The sequence below is a fragment of the Anastrepha ludens genome, chromosome 4 (genome assembly GCF_028408465.1).
Source record: "Anastrepha ludens isolate Willacy chromosome 4, idAnaLude1.1, whole genome shotgun sequence".
NCBI lineage: Eukaryota > Metazoa > Arthropoda > Insecta > Diptera > Tephritidae > Anastrepha > Anastrepha ludens.
Window position 1 is genome coordinate 115,665,928 of NC_071500.1, and position 16,438 is coordinate 115,682,365.

Genomic DNA, 16,438 nt, shown 5'->3' on the forward strand with positions numbered 1-16,438 from the left:
AGACATTTTGATAGCGCTAAAGCCCTTAAAAGTGCGATTAATGTTGAATGGTCAAAATTGACCAAAATGTTAAAAAAAAATTAATCAAATCGATCATCGTAGAATCACTTCAGCAAAATTACTAAGGTTTAAAATTTTAACTAACCCCAAGAATTCTATTTATTTCTTTTAAATATAGTAATTAATTTATTTATTTTACATTTAATTTATTTATTTATTAAACAAAAAAAAACAATGGCCCTTCGTTCTATAGGTTTTACTTCTTTTAATGAATGATTTAAGTTTCGTAAAATGTGTGCTTCCTTCTGGATATTTTTAAAACATTTATCGTTAAAGGTTTAAAGTGTAAAAACATAAATTTTTAGTCCGAAATGATTTTAAAATAATAAGAAATTTACTTGGTCTTATAATTTTTCCGAGTGGTGTATATAAAAGTAATGTCAAATAAATTCATATAACCCCCAACCAAATCAAATATCAATAATGAGAGAAACAGAACTTAAACCGTCCTCACAATCAAATGGGACAGTGAAATTCTCGATTTAAATTTTTTTGAGGCTTTAGTCAAATTTCAATGTAATTCGTTCCCACAGAAACATTTGCTATTTGTGAAGCATATGCACCAACACTTCCAACATTTGCTGATGCAATTCCCGCCAATAAATCATCAACCGAAACAAAACTCTTGCATGGCCTCAAATGTCAAATTAGTTAATTGACTTCAAGAAAAACGTATATCTGCGCAGTCAGAGAGTATTTTGCAAGGGATACCCATTTACAAGAGAACATAACAAAGAAGAGTGGCCAACGGCACAGAATATTTGAACCAAAGGCTGTAAATATAAAAGTGCATGTAAACCTGAAATGCTTGACTACTAACCAAATATTTTTATGCAATAAAATTCAGCTGATCACTATAATATTTAATTTTTACATTTCATTTTTAATTTCATTAATTTTTTGTATTTAATTTAGTGTATTAGTATCACATAAATTAATATATTCTATAATTTAGGTTGGTGTGGTAGCTCTGACGCTCATATGTTGCCACGCTCTTCAATCGGCACTCGTCAGCTGTTCGCCATACACGTGCTCTTACGCAGCTCTCTTCAACATAGCGGCCTGTGGTCGCACATTTATCCAATTGGTAGTAACTGCGCCTGCTGTTTGTTGTTCTGTGTATTACGTACATACATACGCACCACCTTTGCCACACATCGTGCATACGTACATAACAGCCGCCTGTCTTATAGATTCGGTATTCGTTTGTGAACCGTCCAACAGTAGAAACATACATAGTATGAGAACGCTGAACTCAATGCCGGCTGTCGCGTGTTTAGTGAACAATCCATTACTTAATCAATAGAAATCTATATATGGTTTTATGTGACAAAAAGCCTGCGCTTTTAACAATAAAGTGTATTAGTAAAAATTTAATTTAATTAAAGTGTTTTCGTTTTGGTGAATTTAAACAAAAATTGCACAATGGAGGAGTTCTTGGAAAGTTGCGGGTGAGTTTAAAGAAACGTCAGTCCTATTCAGCGAATTCAGTGGATATCAAATTGCCCACGTTGTCGCAAATATATGTATGTACATACATCAGCACATTCATATCCACAAGTAGTCGGGGAAAAAATTATCAGTCAAATACAAAATGCGGGATGGTAGCTATTTTTACGCACGCGTCAAATTCAATTTAGTCTCTATGACGTATACTCTTCAACACCAAAAACTACAATTCGTATTCCCCATTCCCATTCATATGATTGCTATGCCATGTAAACAGTAGGTATAATATTCAATATTTTTAGATGAATTAACTTAGTCATACACTAATGATTTTACCAAAAAGCAATGAAAGCCATAGTGAGCCCCACAGTGAACTGCTACAAGTACAACAACATAGTGAGCCCCCACGAGTGAGCGAAAAGAGAAAGAGAGAAGTAAAGAGCTTGCGGTAGCATATCAAATGTTTTGTTGGCAGTTTTTTGCTTTGCAGAGTTGCCGTGTCTTGTGCTGTAATGCAGAGTGTATAAGTGCATACTATGCACATACAACGGACTGACAACAAGAAAAATACAATATAAATATTAATAAATAGAGATACTTTATAAAAATTAACTACATAACTTCAGAATGGGTTTCAGTCTAAACATTTTTATTGGAATCACATAAATGATAATTTTAAAAGTAAAAATATTCAGATTGAAAAATGCAAATTAATTAATTTATAAATTTGGTGGTTTACAAATTTTTTTCACTCTTATGCATGTATGTTCCTATGTGCTTAAGAATATGTCTGTGGTTTCTCCGACCTTGAATATAAATTTGTTTTTAGCAAACACTTCAGAAATGGTATCGTTGGTATAGCAATACTTTTAAGGGTGTGAGAAATGTACATACGCACATACATATGTGTATGTATATACGCATATGTTACAATATAAAAGCATACATATTTCGAACTACAAACGTGATCTTCTACGTTGCGTGTTTTTAAATCTGCAGTTTAGTTGCTCTGCAGCGGATCTTTTCAACCCTTTGGCAGTTGTATGTCCTGAAAAAAGCGTATAAAAGGCTATAGTTACTTTCAAAAACATTGCATCTACATATGTGCGTATGTATGTATATTCAACTTGGGTGGTCATTTCAAATTCAAATTGTTCACATTTATTTTATATTCATATCAAGAGAATAAAGCTAATATTTTTTGTTTTGGTTATCATTAAAAAAGTGAAAAAGATAATAACTTGTAGAGTATACTTATGTATAAAAAATAAAAACAATAAATATTCATTAAACCTATTTGAAAAATGAATTAAGCCACCTAAATAGCTTATCAATTTCTGTAATTGCACTTAATGTAACGGGCCTCCTCTTATAACCAAATATATTTAATGAATATATAAATAAAATGACGAACGATATGTTACATACAGCGTCACAAATAAATATTAAGACACATTCGAAAATATTTTACATGCAAACATCACGTTCAGCTTTGAAAACGCATTTTTTTAACCAATCGTAGTTTCAGTGTTTCTAGATGCACACACATATGCCTAATAGATATTTTTCTTACGATATCAAAGTATTATTATTATTATTTATTGTTCGACTTTCTTAAAATAAACATTACATTTCATTTTTAACCTTCCTACGGTCTTCGGGTCATTTTTGACCCATTTCAGGAAAAAAATTAAGTTTTTTCAAGAACCAAATTTTTTCAGGACTTGATGTTTCGTGACTTTTTCTAATTTACTATATTTTATATAATAAGCGTAAAATTAAAAAAGAATAATTTAGGTTCTGTCGCGTAGAAATTTCTATACATCTACGACCCTGGGGTCAAATTTGACCCAACGTATTGTATAAATCAGACGTTATTTGAGTTAAATTTATTTGCTAATTGCAAATTTTCGGCTCAGCGGTTGCATTGTATTATTGTATTTAATCTGCTTTTATTGAGTTCACAGTAAACATAAATTTAAAAGCACGTGCTTTGTTTGGTTATTCGACTATTTATTTCGTAACGATGAGTGATAGTGAAAGTGAATTCTCTTTGGCCGCGTTTTCGGATGATGAGGAATCATGTTCTGAATTCGAAGATCATGTTGAGGTTGCAGATTTTTCCTACAGTGATTTTAGTGATGACGAAAATTCTCTTGTGCCTTCTGAAATCATGTCGTCAAAAAATGGTCAAATAAACTTTTCAAAAACCCCTCTTGTAACAAGTGCCGGAAGAGCTTCAAGAGAAAATATTATCAGATTGATTCCTGGACTAACGCGTTACTCGTGCTCACGAATTACCGAAAAAGAAATTTCTAGCTTTGAACTATTTTTTCCACCTCCTTTGATACGTGCGATATTGGCCTACACAAACATTGAGGGAAAACGAATATACGGTGAAGAATGGCTGGATATTGAAAACATCGAACTATTTGCATTTATTGGATTGGTAATATTAGCTGGCGTTTTTCGATCAAATAACGAAAGCTGTGAAAGTCTTTGGAACCCTGAAACCGGAAGACCAATATTCGCTGCAACTATGCCTTTGAAGACTTTCAAAAAAATATCGAGAGTGATTAGGTTCGACAACAGGGAAACTCGAAGTGAACGAAGATCGTTGGATAAATTTGCTCCTATACGTGATTTGTGGAATCAATGGGTTGAGATTTTACCTAAGCTTTACAATCCAACGGAAAACGTGACCATCGATGAACAATTAGTAGCTTTTAGAGGAAGATGTCCATTCCGCCAGTACATGCCAGCAAAGCCTGCAAAGTATGGAATCAAATTTTGGGTACTTCGTAATTCAACAGCCAGCTATGTTTGGAACATCCAACCTTACACTGGCAAGGCAATCGGAAGAACCCCCGAAAAAAATCAAGGCATGCGTGTTGTTCTTGATTTGATTGAAGGGCTAAAAGGACATAACCTCACAACGGACAATTTTTTCACGTCTTATCAATTGGCACAAAAATTATTGGAGAAACGTATTACGATAGTAGGAACAATACGCAAAAATTAGCCCGAACTACCACCAGACTTAGTGAACATAAAAAGAAGACCACTAAATTCATCAATCTTCGCTTTTACCGAACAAACAACTCTCGTTTCGTACATACCTAAGAAGAATAGAGCTGTGATTCTACTTAGCACTCTACACCATGATTCAAAAATTAGTAATCGTCGGGATAAAAAGCCAGAAATAATACTGGACTACAATAAATGTAAAGGTGGTGTAGACACATTGGGCGAAGCTGTAAGTGGTTACACTTGCAAACGAATGACAAAACGGTGGCCTCAAGTAGTGTTTAGTAACAGAATCGACATTTCAGCTTATAACGCTTTCGTTTTATTCAAATCCGCCAACCACACCTGGAAAGAGGGCTGTCTTACAAAGCGCCGTTTTTACTTGGAAAGCCTTGGTATGCAGTTCGTAACGCCCTATATAAAAAAGCGACACACTTTACCACGAGCACATTTTTCACTTGAAATTGCCAAAAAATACGAAAGGATTCTCAACTGGATGCACAGCCATCATCATCAGGTCAATTTGGAAACACGTCGGAAAAGAAAATAACTAAAAGAAGTCGATGTCAACTATACCCAAAAACTGATAACAAAACAGGATTAGTTTGCGACATTTGTAATAAATATATATCTTAACAACATTCTAAAACTATTACTTTGTGTACAAACTGTCTGAAATAATTTATTTCTTTTTTCTTTCATTATTAAATACACTTTTTATTTAAAGTTTTCGTTATTCATAAATATATTAATAAAAAAATATGATAATGGAATAAATATATTTGGATTTTGATTTTTATTTAAGATACCCATTTAATGGAAAAAAAATTAACAGTAAAAATAATCAAAAACCAAGTATAAACCTTGAAAACATAGTATTGGGTCAAATTTGACCCGAAGTCCATCCGCGTCAGTTAATTTGAAGACCGTAGGAAGGTTAATCATTAACTTTAGAACGTACGACAGTGACACTAGGTCGTTTGTCGGAAAAAAAAGAAAAAAAAAAACAAAATCTTACATTTTACATATGTTACTATGGTACTATGTATTGAATTCGCTTAAAATTAATTTTCTATGTTCTATAGCACCAGTGATGAACTTAAATAAGTTATTATATCCAGAAGGGCCAACACCATTTAAAATGTCTATGATTTCATCTCGGTTTAAACTATATTTTCCAAAAAATCTTTGACGAATTCTTTTAAGTATCGGGCATTTTCCTAAGAAATGTGTGATGTCTTCTCATTAATTTAAGTTACATAAAGTGCAATTTAAATACCTTTGGCTTCCCAAGTATATTAAATCACATCTGGCTTTCATAATCCACATAATTTTATAGATTCCAGTATTATCGTTTAAATAGCTTCTGGCGTTGTTATGGTCTAATTCCTTATATAATCGGGTGCTTTGGTGTGCCCTTTCCCATAAAGTTCGAATATTCGAATCATGAAGATTTTCTATTATTGAAATTATATTTCTATTCCACTCTCTTTTATTTGAAGTGCCCCAATTACATGTTATATTTAACTTTTGTGCTAGATTACTAATTTCTTCAACCCAAAATATCTGTTTTTCTAAAATCTTTTTTGATAGTATGTGAGGCAATCTATTATCATCATATTCATATCAAAGTATGTTTATTTGGTAAAATTTAGGTAGCAATACAAAAAATCTAGTCCAGAAATAAGTATTTTATAATGTGGCGTCTGATTTAATTTTAATTATTGTATAATGAACTTCGATCAAAATGTTCTCAAGTATCTGCTATTTTCTTAATTAATAATTACTTTTATTGATGCCTGGAAATTGGCTTTCGTTTCACCTATTTTCAATAACGGTAATAAATATGATATTAGCAACTATAGGCCTATTTCAAAGCTTTCCACCACTGCAAAGCTTTTTGAATGTATCATCCAGAACAAATTGCTTTTTGCTGTCAAGAGCAGCATGGCTTCTTCCGGGCCGCTCAGCAGTTTCCAATTTAGCTGTCTTCTCGGGGAACTCTATCGCTGTCTTCCAATCAGAGTACCAGGTTGACACCGTTTATACCGACCTCTCTAAGGCTTTTTGAGCGAAATCAAGCAGGCTGGAATTGGATAGTGAATTATACTTTCAAATCGTAGGGGAAACATAATGCCTGTTTAAGGAATAGATTCCTCAGATGCTTTCTAAATCACATTTAATTTTAAAGATCCTGAACTTTTATTAGAAATTCACGCAGCTGATTTTTCCATTTGTAGTGAATGACTACATACATCCCGGGTCAGCTAATTATAAACGCGATATATTGACCAGTTTTAACGATTTTCTTCTTCTTTTACTCAATATTTTATTAGATTAAAATTTGCTCTACAACAAATATTATTTAAATCAAAGTTTCAAACTCTGTACAAGAACTATAAACATTCGGCAATTTTTCATCAAAATTTCAAACTATTTAATCCGAATTAAAAAAAAAACATCATTGCGTTCGCAGTTTTATAGCTCACTAAATTTTAGTAGAATAAAGTAAAATTCGAAGTGCTTCTAAATTTTCGTTGACTTCTCATCATTTTTTTTTTCGCTGACGGTGTTGCGCATTTTCCTCAAATAAAAAAAATGTCGTGCATTTCGCGCAAGGTTAATTAAAAAGTACGCTTCTTAATACTTTTTTTTTGACGATGGTGTTACCTTATTCAGTAAATTTTCGTATAATAATTGAGCAATTCTTCGTAAATTTGTATTGCATAATATTGATAATTAAACGAGTGGCAGCGAAACTCCGGAAGCGGTTCCTGCAGTATGCATCATAATTTCCAACAGAATCATTTGAAGTACAAAAGGCAAAATTCATTCATGAAGACATTTTCCCCATTCTTCAATTTTTTGCAACACTTGCATGCCAAGAAAACGATTTCGGCTAAAAATAAATCGGCTAATTTGTTATTTTGAGATTAATAATTACTAAAAACAGGGATACCTGGTGAATGAGAAGTACTGTGCAAAATTTCAAAACGATTGGTTCAATACATTATGGGTTAGGGCGTACACGGACTTCAAAAAAAATGTTTCAGAAAACCTTTTCACAGTCGAGCAGGTGAAAGCGGGCCCAAAGCAGCGGGCAGTCAAATGCTCATAACTTTGTGAATTCTCTTGTGCTTTGCGTTCATTTAAAAGGTAAAACAACTTTAAATACCTTTCCTCCCTCCCTTAAGCACATTATAAATATTAAGTGAGCTTCTGGGCACAGAATACTAAACTAACCACACACATCCGATAGAACCACGGAGCAAGTAAATGCTTATCATCCATTTGGTTAAAATAAAACACGAGTGTTAGAAAAAATAGAATGTGCAACTTAAAAATTTACTGCATCTCTGAAGTCATCCATTCTTTATACTACTACTTAACGGTTGGTTTTGATTTTAACTTTAAATTACCAACACCATCACGTTTTACCTTTCAGGAAATTCAAACTTTCATCCCTTTAATTTTGAATTTCTTTGTACTTGCATATTTCTCTACACATACACAAACACTTCCAAGCAAGTAAAAGCTTTCATATACTCTGAGCTTTCGATGCGAAGTGTAGAGTTACAAGTTTGCGCGCAAACATTTTAAATTTTCAGTAATTTACATATAAATATGAATGGCAGCTGGGCCGCTTGCACATCAGATCTTCACAGTCGTTCAAAAGCTAAGCCGTATATACGCCAGCATCGCATTTTCACTTTGTAATTCATCGTGAAAAAATAAAAAAAAGTTGTGCTTCGGGATTTGAACGCGCGCCATTTGTTCGTACTATTTAAGTAACGCTCAAATCTGAAGCGCCCACAGAAACGTTTTATACTTTGCGTGGTGTAGTAGTGCGATTCAAGCGAAAATAGAGCAAATAGTGCGAGAGAGCAAATTTTTCTTTTTTGATATACAAAGAAAGGTATGACTGAGGTGTCTAAAATAACTAAGTAAAAACAATTAAATGGGGCATTTAAAAATGTTCAACTGAGTGGGTGAAGTTTTGTTTTGGGGACAACCAACGAATCTGAGAATTAGATGAACGTACATTATGATGAAAGCGGTGGCATTTAAAATATCATATTTTAAAATGGCTTTGTACTCTAAGCCCATTTCCAATACTAAATTGTGTATAAACATTTATTTTCCGTGTTAATTTCATGCATTCCGTTATGTGTAATTTTTAACTAAATTATGGTTCATTTACAAAGAAACGTTGAATTCAAAACCAATTCCTATAATTTCGCAATAGAAGTCACTTTCGAAAATCTGGTTCAAAAATTTACGCCAGCATCTGCAGAGTGACTGAGAATATATTCAGGCATCTGAAATTTCAAACTTTGTAAGTCGTCAATATACCAACAAAGCAATACTTAGGGTATTCTTCTGGAATTAATTAAAATTATTTCATACGGTTTTTTTATTAAATGCATTTGTATTGTGTTATACTTGCACAAAAGTGTTATACATCTTCCAAACCAACCAAGCAGAAGCGGAATTCGTACGAAGTAAATGCAAGACCAAATAAAAAAAGTTTATAAATCAACCAAAAGTAGTGGCCGTGAGCACTTCTCGAAGGCCTATAGCGCAGAGAGTTGCATTTTTCCGCAAGTATGGCGGCGGCTTGTGAGTATATTTGCAGCGTTTTATAATAGCGTTTTTTCCTATTTCTTTGCGTTGCTTAGTATTTCGGTTTTAGTCTCGATTGTTGTAATTCTCTACCTCAGCAAAATTGTATTAGCATTCCTTCGAACAGCCACGCACACGCTTCAGTTGACACTTATTATAGCACCTCAGATGGCGTCTTCGGACTTATCAAATAAGCCGATCATTAATTCGAAACTCGACCATTCTCTAATTAGGCCACATTTTATTTATAGCATCAAAATTTTCTAAATATTAATTTACAATTAATAACTTCACTTTTTTGTGCCGAAACTTTTGCCAAAGTGCTAATTGAAGAATGGTCGAAAGTTTATTGCTATTTGTTTAATTTTTGAATTTTTTCCTCTGTTTTCAACTGGCACCGCATCTTGTGATCCAAACAATTTTGTAATTGCGGTCAAACGCTTGGTTGTATTTGTAGAAATATAAAGGCAATATAAAATAGTATGTATGTGTATGTGTCTATGTATGTGACGACAGATGATTCTGTAAGATGTCTCTTTATTGTACTTAGAATCAATATCACTCAGTTCATCCGTAGCTACTAATTGCAATTTTATTTACTTTGCTTTTCATAGTTCATACTTAGAATTTATGTCTTTTTGCTTTTATTGCATATTAGTGCAGTTACCCAACACTGCGCGCTAACGCCGCAAATTTCACACTTACATGAAAACGTGCTAAAATGCTCATATTGGGTATATTTATCAAAAAACCAATAAAAAAAGACAACTTTTCCGACTTCCTTTAAATTGTATTTGTAGTGCACACTGGGCTTCAAAAGGGCTAAGGGGTGGTTGAAAGAATAGTTAACTAATTCAGTTGGGAAGCCAGCGCCGGGTGTCTCTTTGACTTCAGATAATTTTTTAATAAGAGCACACTAATAGCACCTTTTTATGCAAACTGGAATAATAATAAAAAATAACTACACAAAAAGGCAATTTTTACGCAATTTTCTGCCTCCCTTACATCATTAATATTAATATTTGTTAAAAATACGTAACATTTTTGTTTGCCTAGCGAACGTGCCCTATCTTTTAGTGGTGTCACATAAGCAAAAAAGTATTTACATTTTAGTCATAGAAATATTTCCTTACAAAACATGTCTTACCTTAATTTTTTTTATTTCCCACTTCATTTTCATCAGAATGCCCTCGCTCAGCATATCCGGTGCATATCATGTGCTCACACGTCGCAAACCCATGGAGGATACAACGGAATCAAAATTGGCCAAAGTCCTCTCGGCCTTCGATTTAACAGCGCTCGGCATCGGCTCGACGTTGGGTGTTGGCGTTTATGTGCTCGCCGGCGAGGTCTCGAAGGTATACGCTGGCCCCGCCGTAGTCATAAGTTTTCTCATCGCGGCCATCGCTTCGATATTCGCCGGTCTATGCTATGCCGAGTTTGGCGCGCGCGTACCGAAAGCTGGCTCAGCATACATCTACAGTTATGTGACCATTGGTGAATTTATGGCCTTTATTATTGGCTGGAATCTGATATTAGAATATGCCATTGGTAAGTGAAGTGATGAGATGTATTTTTTGCGTTCGATAGCCTTTTTTGCTGTACAAATAATTTGTAGACTAAAATGAATCGCTCTAAAAAAGTTCTACTAGAAATAAGCTTTGTTGTTAAGCAAATTTTTCATATGACTGTGAAAGAAATTATTACTTTTTGAGCTTCTTCCCTTAGCCCTTCCGCTAGCTAAGCTTGCACGCACATTTTCACTCCTTTCCGTAATTTGATTCTGATTCTCAATCGACTTTGTCGTACCCTTAATTGATTGTAATTTATGTCGCGTTTGTCAATTTGATTTTACATATATACAGTACAGTTGTACATATGTATTATTTTATATAGCTAAATGTATATGAGAAAATGCCTTCTGTTTTATTCTGCCGTGCACGCATTGGTGCTCCCCGGCATCAGCTTCTTACTTCGATCTTTGAGACTCAATTGACTGATATGTATGTACACACATACGCACAAACATATTCACAACAACAACCCACTCATACACTTATTCCAACAACAATTTCTGCCCGCGATATTGAGTAAGTACAGGTTTCTTAGCGGTTTTCGCCAACACTATCTGGCTATGGAGCGAAAATATGCGGTAAAGAAGTATTCCTTTCATTTGTGAGTGAGTTTTAGTGGCTCATCAAATTACAGCAAGTACGCATACATACATATATAAAGCATAAAATTTGTTTATCTTTTTTCACTGAAATCTAAATCAATTTGAATTATTTCAACTAACTCGTCTATATGAACACTTAGGTGGCGCCAGTGTCGTCAAAGGTCTGAGCACCTATCTGGACAAACTACTCAACTATGCAATGCGTGATTATCTGAGTAAGAATTTCGCCATGAACATCGAGGGCCTCGGAGACTATCCGGACTTTTTTGCACTTATCGTTACGGTGCTCTTCGCTTTGGCCATTGCGGTGGGAGCCAAGGAATCCACGCGCTTGAATAATGTCTTCACATTCCTCAATCTGAGTGTAGTGCTTTTCGTGATTGTTGCTGGACTCTTCAAAGGTAATTTTTAATTAGTTGCTTCTGCTAAGATATTGCCCATTTACAAGTGTTTTCTGCTCTTCACAGTTTCACTCAGCAACTGGTATATTCCGAAATCAGAAGTACCCGAAGGCTACGGCAATGGCGGCTTCAGTCCGTATGGCCTTACGGGCATCATACGCGGTGCGGCAGTGTGTTTCTATGGTTTCATCGGCTTCGATTGCATCGCTACCGCCGGCGAAGAGGCCAAAAATCCCAAAAAATCCATTCCGTTTGCCGTCGTCACGTCGCTCGCAATGATCTTCCTCGCCTACTTCGGCGTCTCAACTGTACTTACCATGATGCTGCCCTACTTCGAGCAGGATGAGCAAGCGCCACTTCCACATGTCTTCAGTCGTTATGGCTGGTGGGTTGCCGAGTATTTGGTAACAATCGGTGCGCTTTGCGGCCTCTGTGCCAGTATGATGGGCGCGATGTTCCCACTGCCACGCATAGTTTTCGCCATGGCGTCGGATGGACTACTCTTCAAGTGCATGGGCGACATCAGCCAGCGGTTTAAAACACCCTTTAAAGGCACATTGCTGACGGGCGTGCTGACCGGCCTGCTAGCAGCCATTTTCAAGCTCAGTCAGCTGGTGAGCATCATGTCGATCGGTACACTCTTGGCCTACTCGATGGTTGCAAGTTGTGTGCTAATCTTGCGCTTCGATGGTGATGATCGTAGGGAAGGCCGTTCTATTGGAAATGGGCGCCCTCTAGTAGATTACGGACAGACGAAATGTTTTCTTTGGCGACAATTGTTCAATACTGGAAGCATAACAATGGCCAACAAGAGGAGCAGCAGACTGGTGACTTGTATGATAACGCTATACTGTGAGTGGCTTTATTTCTATATATTATATAATTATATGAAGATGACCTCCGCTTTATGCACTTTCAGTCTGCTGGTGCTTTGTCTTTTCACATTTCCTGCAGAAGGTGGAAATCGAACCCGCCAGCATAACACCGCCTTACATTGTCCTGCTAGCAGCCACAGGCTTACCGTTACCGCTGATACTGTTCATAATTTCGCGTCAGCCACGCTCCAGTACCCAGTTGGCATTCAAAGTGCCGTTGGTGCCCTGGTTGCCGGGTCTCTCTATTTTCATCAACGTATATCTGATGGTGCGCTTGGATGTGATGACCTGGGTACGGTTCGGCGTATGGATTGTCATCGGCTTGCTGATCTACTTTAGTTACGGTATTCGCAATAGCCGGCAACGTAAGCGGGAAACCCGTCTAGTATTATCCGACACAGCCGAGAGCAGCGAATCCGGACTGCCGCTGCACAATGACTACACTGAGGTGCCGCTTATCATCATGAATAATACAAGTTAAAGGGAAACTAGCGAACGAGTGGAGATGAGAGCGAAAACGAGTGCAAAAAGAATTAAGAATCTTAAAGTAATTAACTAATTTTTAATACTAAGTACAAACCGATATTTCATTTTTAAAAGAACATGCCTGTGTATGAAACAGTTATTATTTAAAAGCCTAGTATTAAGTTATGTTGAATAGCTGCGAAGATGTACTCATTGAGCCGCACGAGCGCGGAGACCACCAAGAGTAGGGAAAAGAACCAAAACTTTGAAAATTAAGTGAAAAACCGAAGGCGCGAATGTGCGCATCTACTCCCCACTGCGTAGTTTTAAGTTCTAGACATACATTTGTAGTATTATCATGGAAAAGTCATTGTGACTCATTAACCGGCACGTATTTTAGGGAATCTCAGGACGACCACTCTTACACCTACCTCCCTTCAAGCTAAACTCTCAAGTGCACTTTTGTGTAATATTATAACATATGAAAAAAAACTACAATATTTCACCTATTTTTTTAACTGTTTGAGTGCGGTTTAGATATAGAATTGATATAAAATGTAGTTACATACATATTTTTTGATTAAAGTTACTATTATCATCTACAGTAAGTCTCGGCTACTTGCAACCAACTGGTACTTATTCTGCAATCTTATGCCAATATGTATTTAATGATTGCCTAAGTGAAGCGAAAATATTTATTCACTCAGAAACCTTAGAAAGCCTAAGTTTATTTACACGATATGTTAGATTTTAAAAAGAAAAATTATTCAAATTCTCCTACGCTTTTGAAAAGCTAAATATCCTGTAATAATTCATATAATAATATAATTTCATACTTGTAATTTATGTTAAGGAAACTTGTTTTTTGTTATTCGTATTCACCTTCAGCTCAGTTGTTAGAAAGCAGCCAGCGTCGCTACTGTAAAAAAATGTCGATCAAAATTATTAATTTCCAAATGTAACTACCCGCAACGTAGGACTAACATTAGACAGAAAACTCAGATGGAAGTCTAATGTCAAAGATGGAGTAGAATAGGTACAATGGCACTCCACTCTTGCAAAAAGTTAATCGGTTAAGTTCGGGGTTTTCCCTTTTATCGTACATTGGCTTGACCCAGCGATATTAGGACTACGGTGTACTTGTCTGGTGGCAGGCTTTAGATAAGAAATATTTGAAAAAGGCTTTGGAATATTTACAATGGATGGCCAGTCTGTGCTTCTGCGGGGCCCTTAGGACTACACCTACAGAGGCGGATGAAATAGGGTTCAAAATGAATTCGCACTACTACGGTGTTGTTGTTGTTGTAGCAGCAATATTAAGCCCTGGCCGTGTAGTGTATATCACCGGTCGTCTTCGTCTAACTCACCTAAAGGTGGGCCCAGGAAACTTGCTGTTTCGACAGATTGGGTCCAGAGGGAGAGGGGTGTTAGATGAGTGGATTTAGTTGGGCATGTGAAAAGGTGGTCAGTGTCGTGCGGAGTGCCTTCACATGCAGGGCATATGTTTAGTATGTCGGGGTCAATTCTGGATAAGTAGGAGTTTAACCTGCTACAATATCCAGAACGTAATTGGGGCAGTGTTACGCGGGTCTCACGGAGAAGCTGGAGCTCTTCATCTGCTGTAGTTGGTGGTTGGACTCCGATTACGGCATTCAGTGGTCGGGAGCTTAAGAAGGTGGTAAGGGTCTCCCGAAGAATGTCGTTTGTTGCCTGTCTAAACACTGTCTGGTTCAGTAGATGTCTGTTTCGGCTTCTGCATAGAGTGGCGTGATCACTAAAACAATCCCCCCTCTCCTTCTAGGGAGATGGAGGAATTTACTCCGCTAAACTTAGTGTTAACCAATCATTTCGTCTACCTGATCATTGCAATGTGTTTCAAGCAGAAGTTACGGCTATAAAAGAGGAACTTACAGCGACAAAAACGAGAGTATTATCCACAAATTAAGTCTTCTCTTACTCACACAGTAAAGCAGATAAACCTAAAGTAAACTTCATCTGGGTACTAGGTCATAGGAATATAGCAGGAAACTGCAAAGCAGATGAACTTCCTAGAGTAGATACAACTCTTGACGTCCAATTGGATAAAGCGTAGATACCTATGGCCATAACCACTTGTAAATTACTAATAGACAGGGAAACCATCAACATGGTAAATACAAACTGTCAAAACCTGACTACATGCGCACTAAGCAAACTTTTACTCGTTTATAAAAGCTGCAGAATGGCTCATAGTGTAAGGAAAAGTCCCACGAGTATCTGTATAATGGTTCTACGACAGGTCTAAGTGTTTCAATTCGACATCCACCCTACCTTCCTACCTATCTAAATGTAATTGCTTCATACTCGTGCATCAAATAAAATCTTATAAATAAATATGAATGTGTGTATGTATGTGTGGGTGTCCTTTATAGGCTCAAAAGTACTCAACCGATATTTATGAAGTACTTACAGTAGTTTCAGGTTATCTCTCAGCACATTTTCTCTATCTCGCTATTTAATGCAGATGCACAGCCTCGGCGCTATTTGATGCAGATGTACAGCCTTTGGTATATAGATACATCTTTATGGGGTAGAAGCCGTAGCCACGCCACACTTAGGAGCAAAGCACAATTTATCATATTTTCTACGCTTTTTGAAGGAGATCATACAAGAAAAGGCCTTTGGCGCATGAAACTGGTCAGAAGAAAAGTGAGTAAAAACATTTATGGTTTTGATTTTTATAGCGAGCATTTCTTAGGTGTCTATTTATTTTATATCTTAATGTTCTTATCAGAGTTAGACCTAATATGAGGAAGGAGTTCGCTGCTGGACGGAAGAAAAGGGATATATTGTAAAGTTGTAGAGGAAATTAAAATAAAAAAACTAAACAATAAAGGGTAATAGTGGTTGTAAAACATTTTTTAAAGTCTGCACTTCAAAAAACTTAAGATCAAAACTTATATTAAAAGTAGATCGGTTCATTCGCAAATGAGAATGAAGTAAATCATTGGAATATGATTTTGTTGTTTAAAAAAAATGATTTGTATTTTGCAAATTTTTGTCCTTTTTGTCCTGTTTCACATATTCCGCCAATTATTAAATTCAATAACACTTCCATTTCATCTACTGCACTTGGTCTAAACTACTCTTGGGTGTAGGCAAAATGTCGGCATTTTAGAGTGGCGATTTCGTATAGCTGACGTCCAAAGCATGTTAACATTTCGGAGGTAATACTTCTCCCAACTGCTGAAGTGTAAACCACAGACGCGATGAAGACCTCGATCCCCAATCGTTGACGAGATTTCATTGCACGACAATGAAGAAAAGTGTATAGCAAAGCGACTGAAGAAGCGGCGGAGGCTAACTGAGCTTTTCAAATATGC

The 16,438-nt window shown here is 36.1% G+C and overlaps 1 protein-coding gene across 3 annotated transcripts; it reads left to right on the forward strand.

Annotated features, from left to right (window-relative positions):
• The first annotated feature begins 1,135 nt into the window (after positions 1–1,135).
• On the forward strand, positions 1,136–13,928 carry LOC128860731 (cationic amino acid transporter 2). 3 transcript variants are annotated; one of them, XM_054098432.1, is made up of 5 exons: positions 1,136–1,511; positions 10,343–10,710; positions 11,476–11,736; positions 11,803–12,588; positions 12,656–13,928. In XM_054098432.1, the coding sequence occupies exons 1-5, from the start codon at positions 1,486–1,488 to the stop codon at positions 13,090–13,092; spliced, it is 1,878 nt and encodes a 625-aa protein (XP_053954407.1). In that variant the 5' UTR covers positions 1,136–1,485; the 3' UTR covers positions 13,093–13,928. The 3 variants fall into 3 exon arrangements, with proteins under 3 accessions (XP_053954407.1, XP_053954408.1, XP_053954409.1); XM_054098433.1 differs by lacking the exon at positions 1,136–1,511 and adding an exon at positions 8,208–8,452; XM_054098434.1 differs by lacking the exon at positions 1,136–1,511 and adding an exon at positions 8,486–9,156.
• The last annotated feature ends 2,510 nt before the right edge of the window (positions 13,929–16,438 follow it).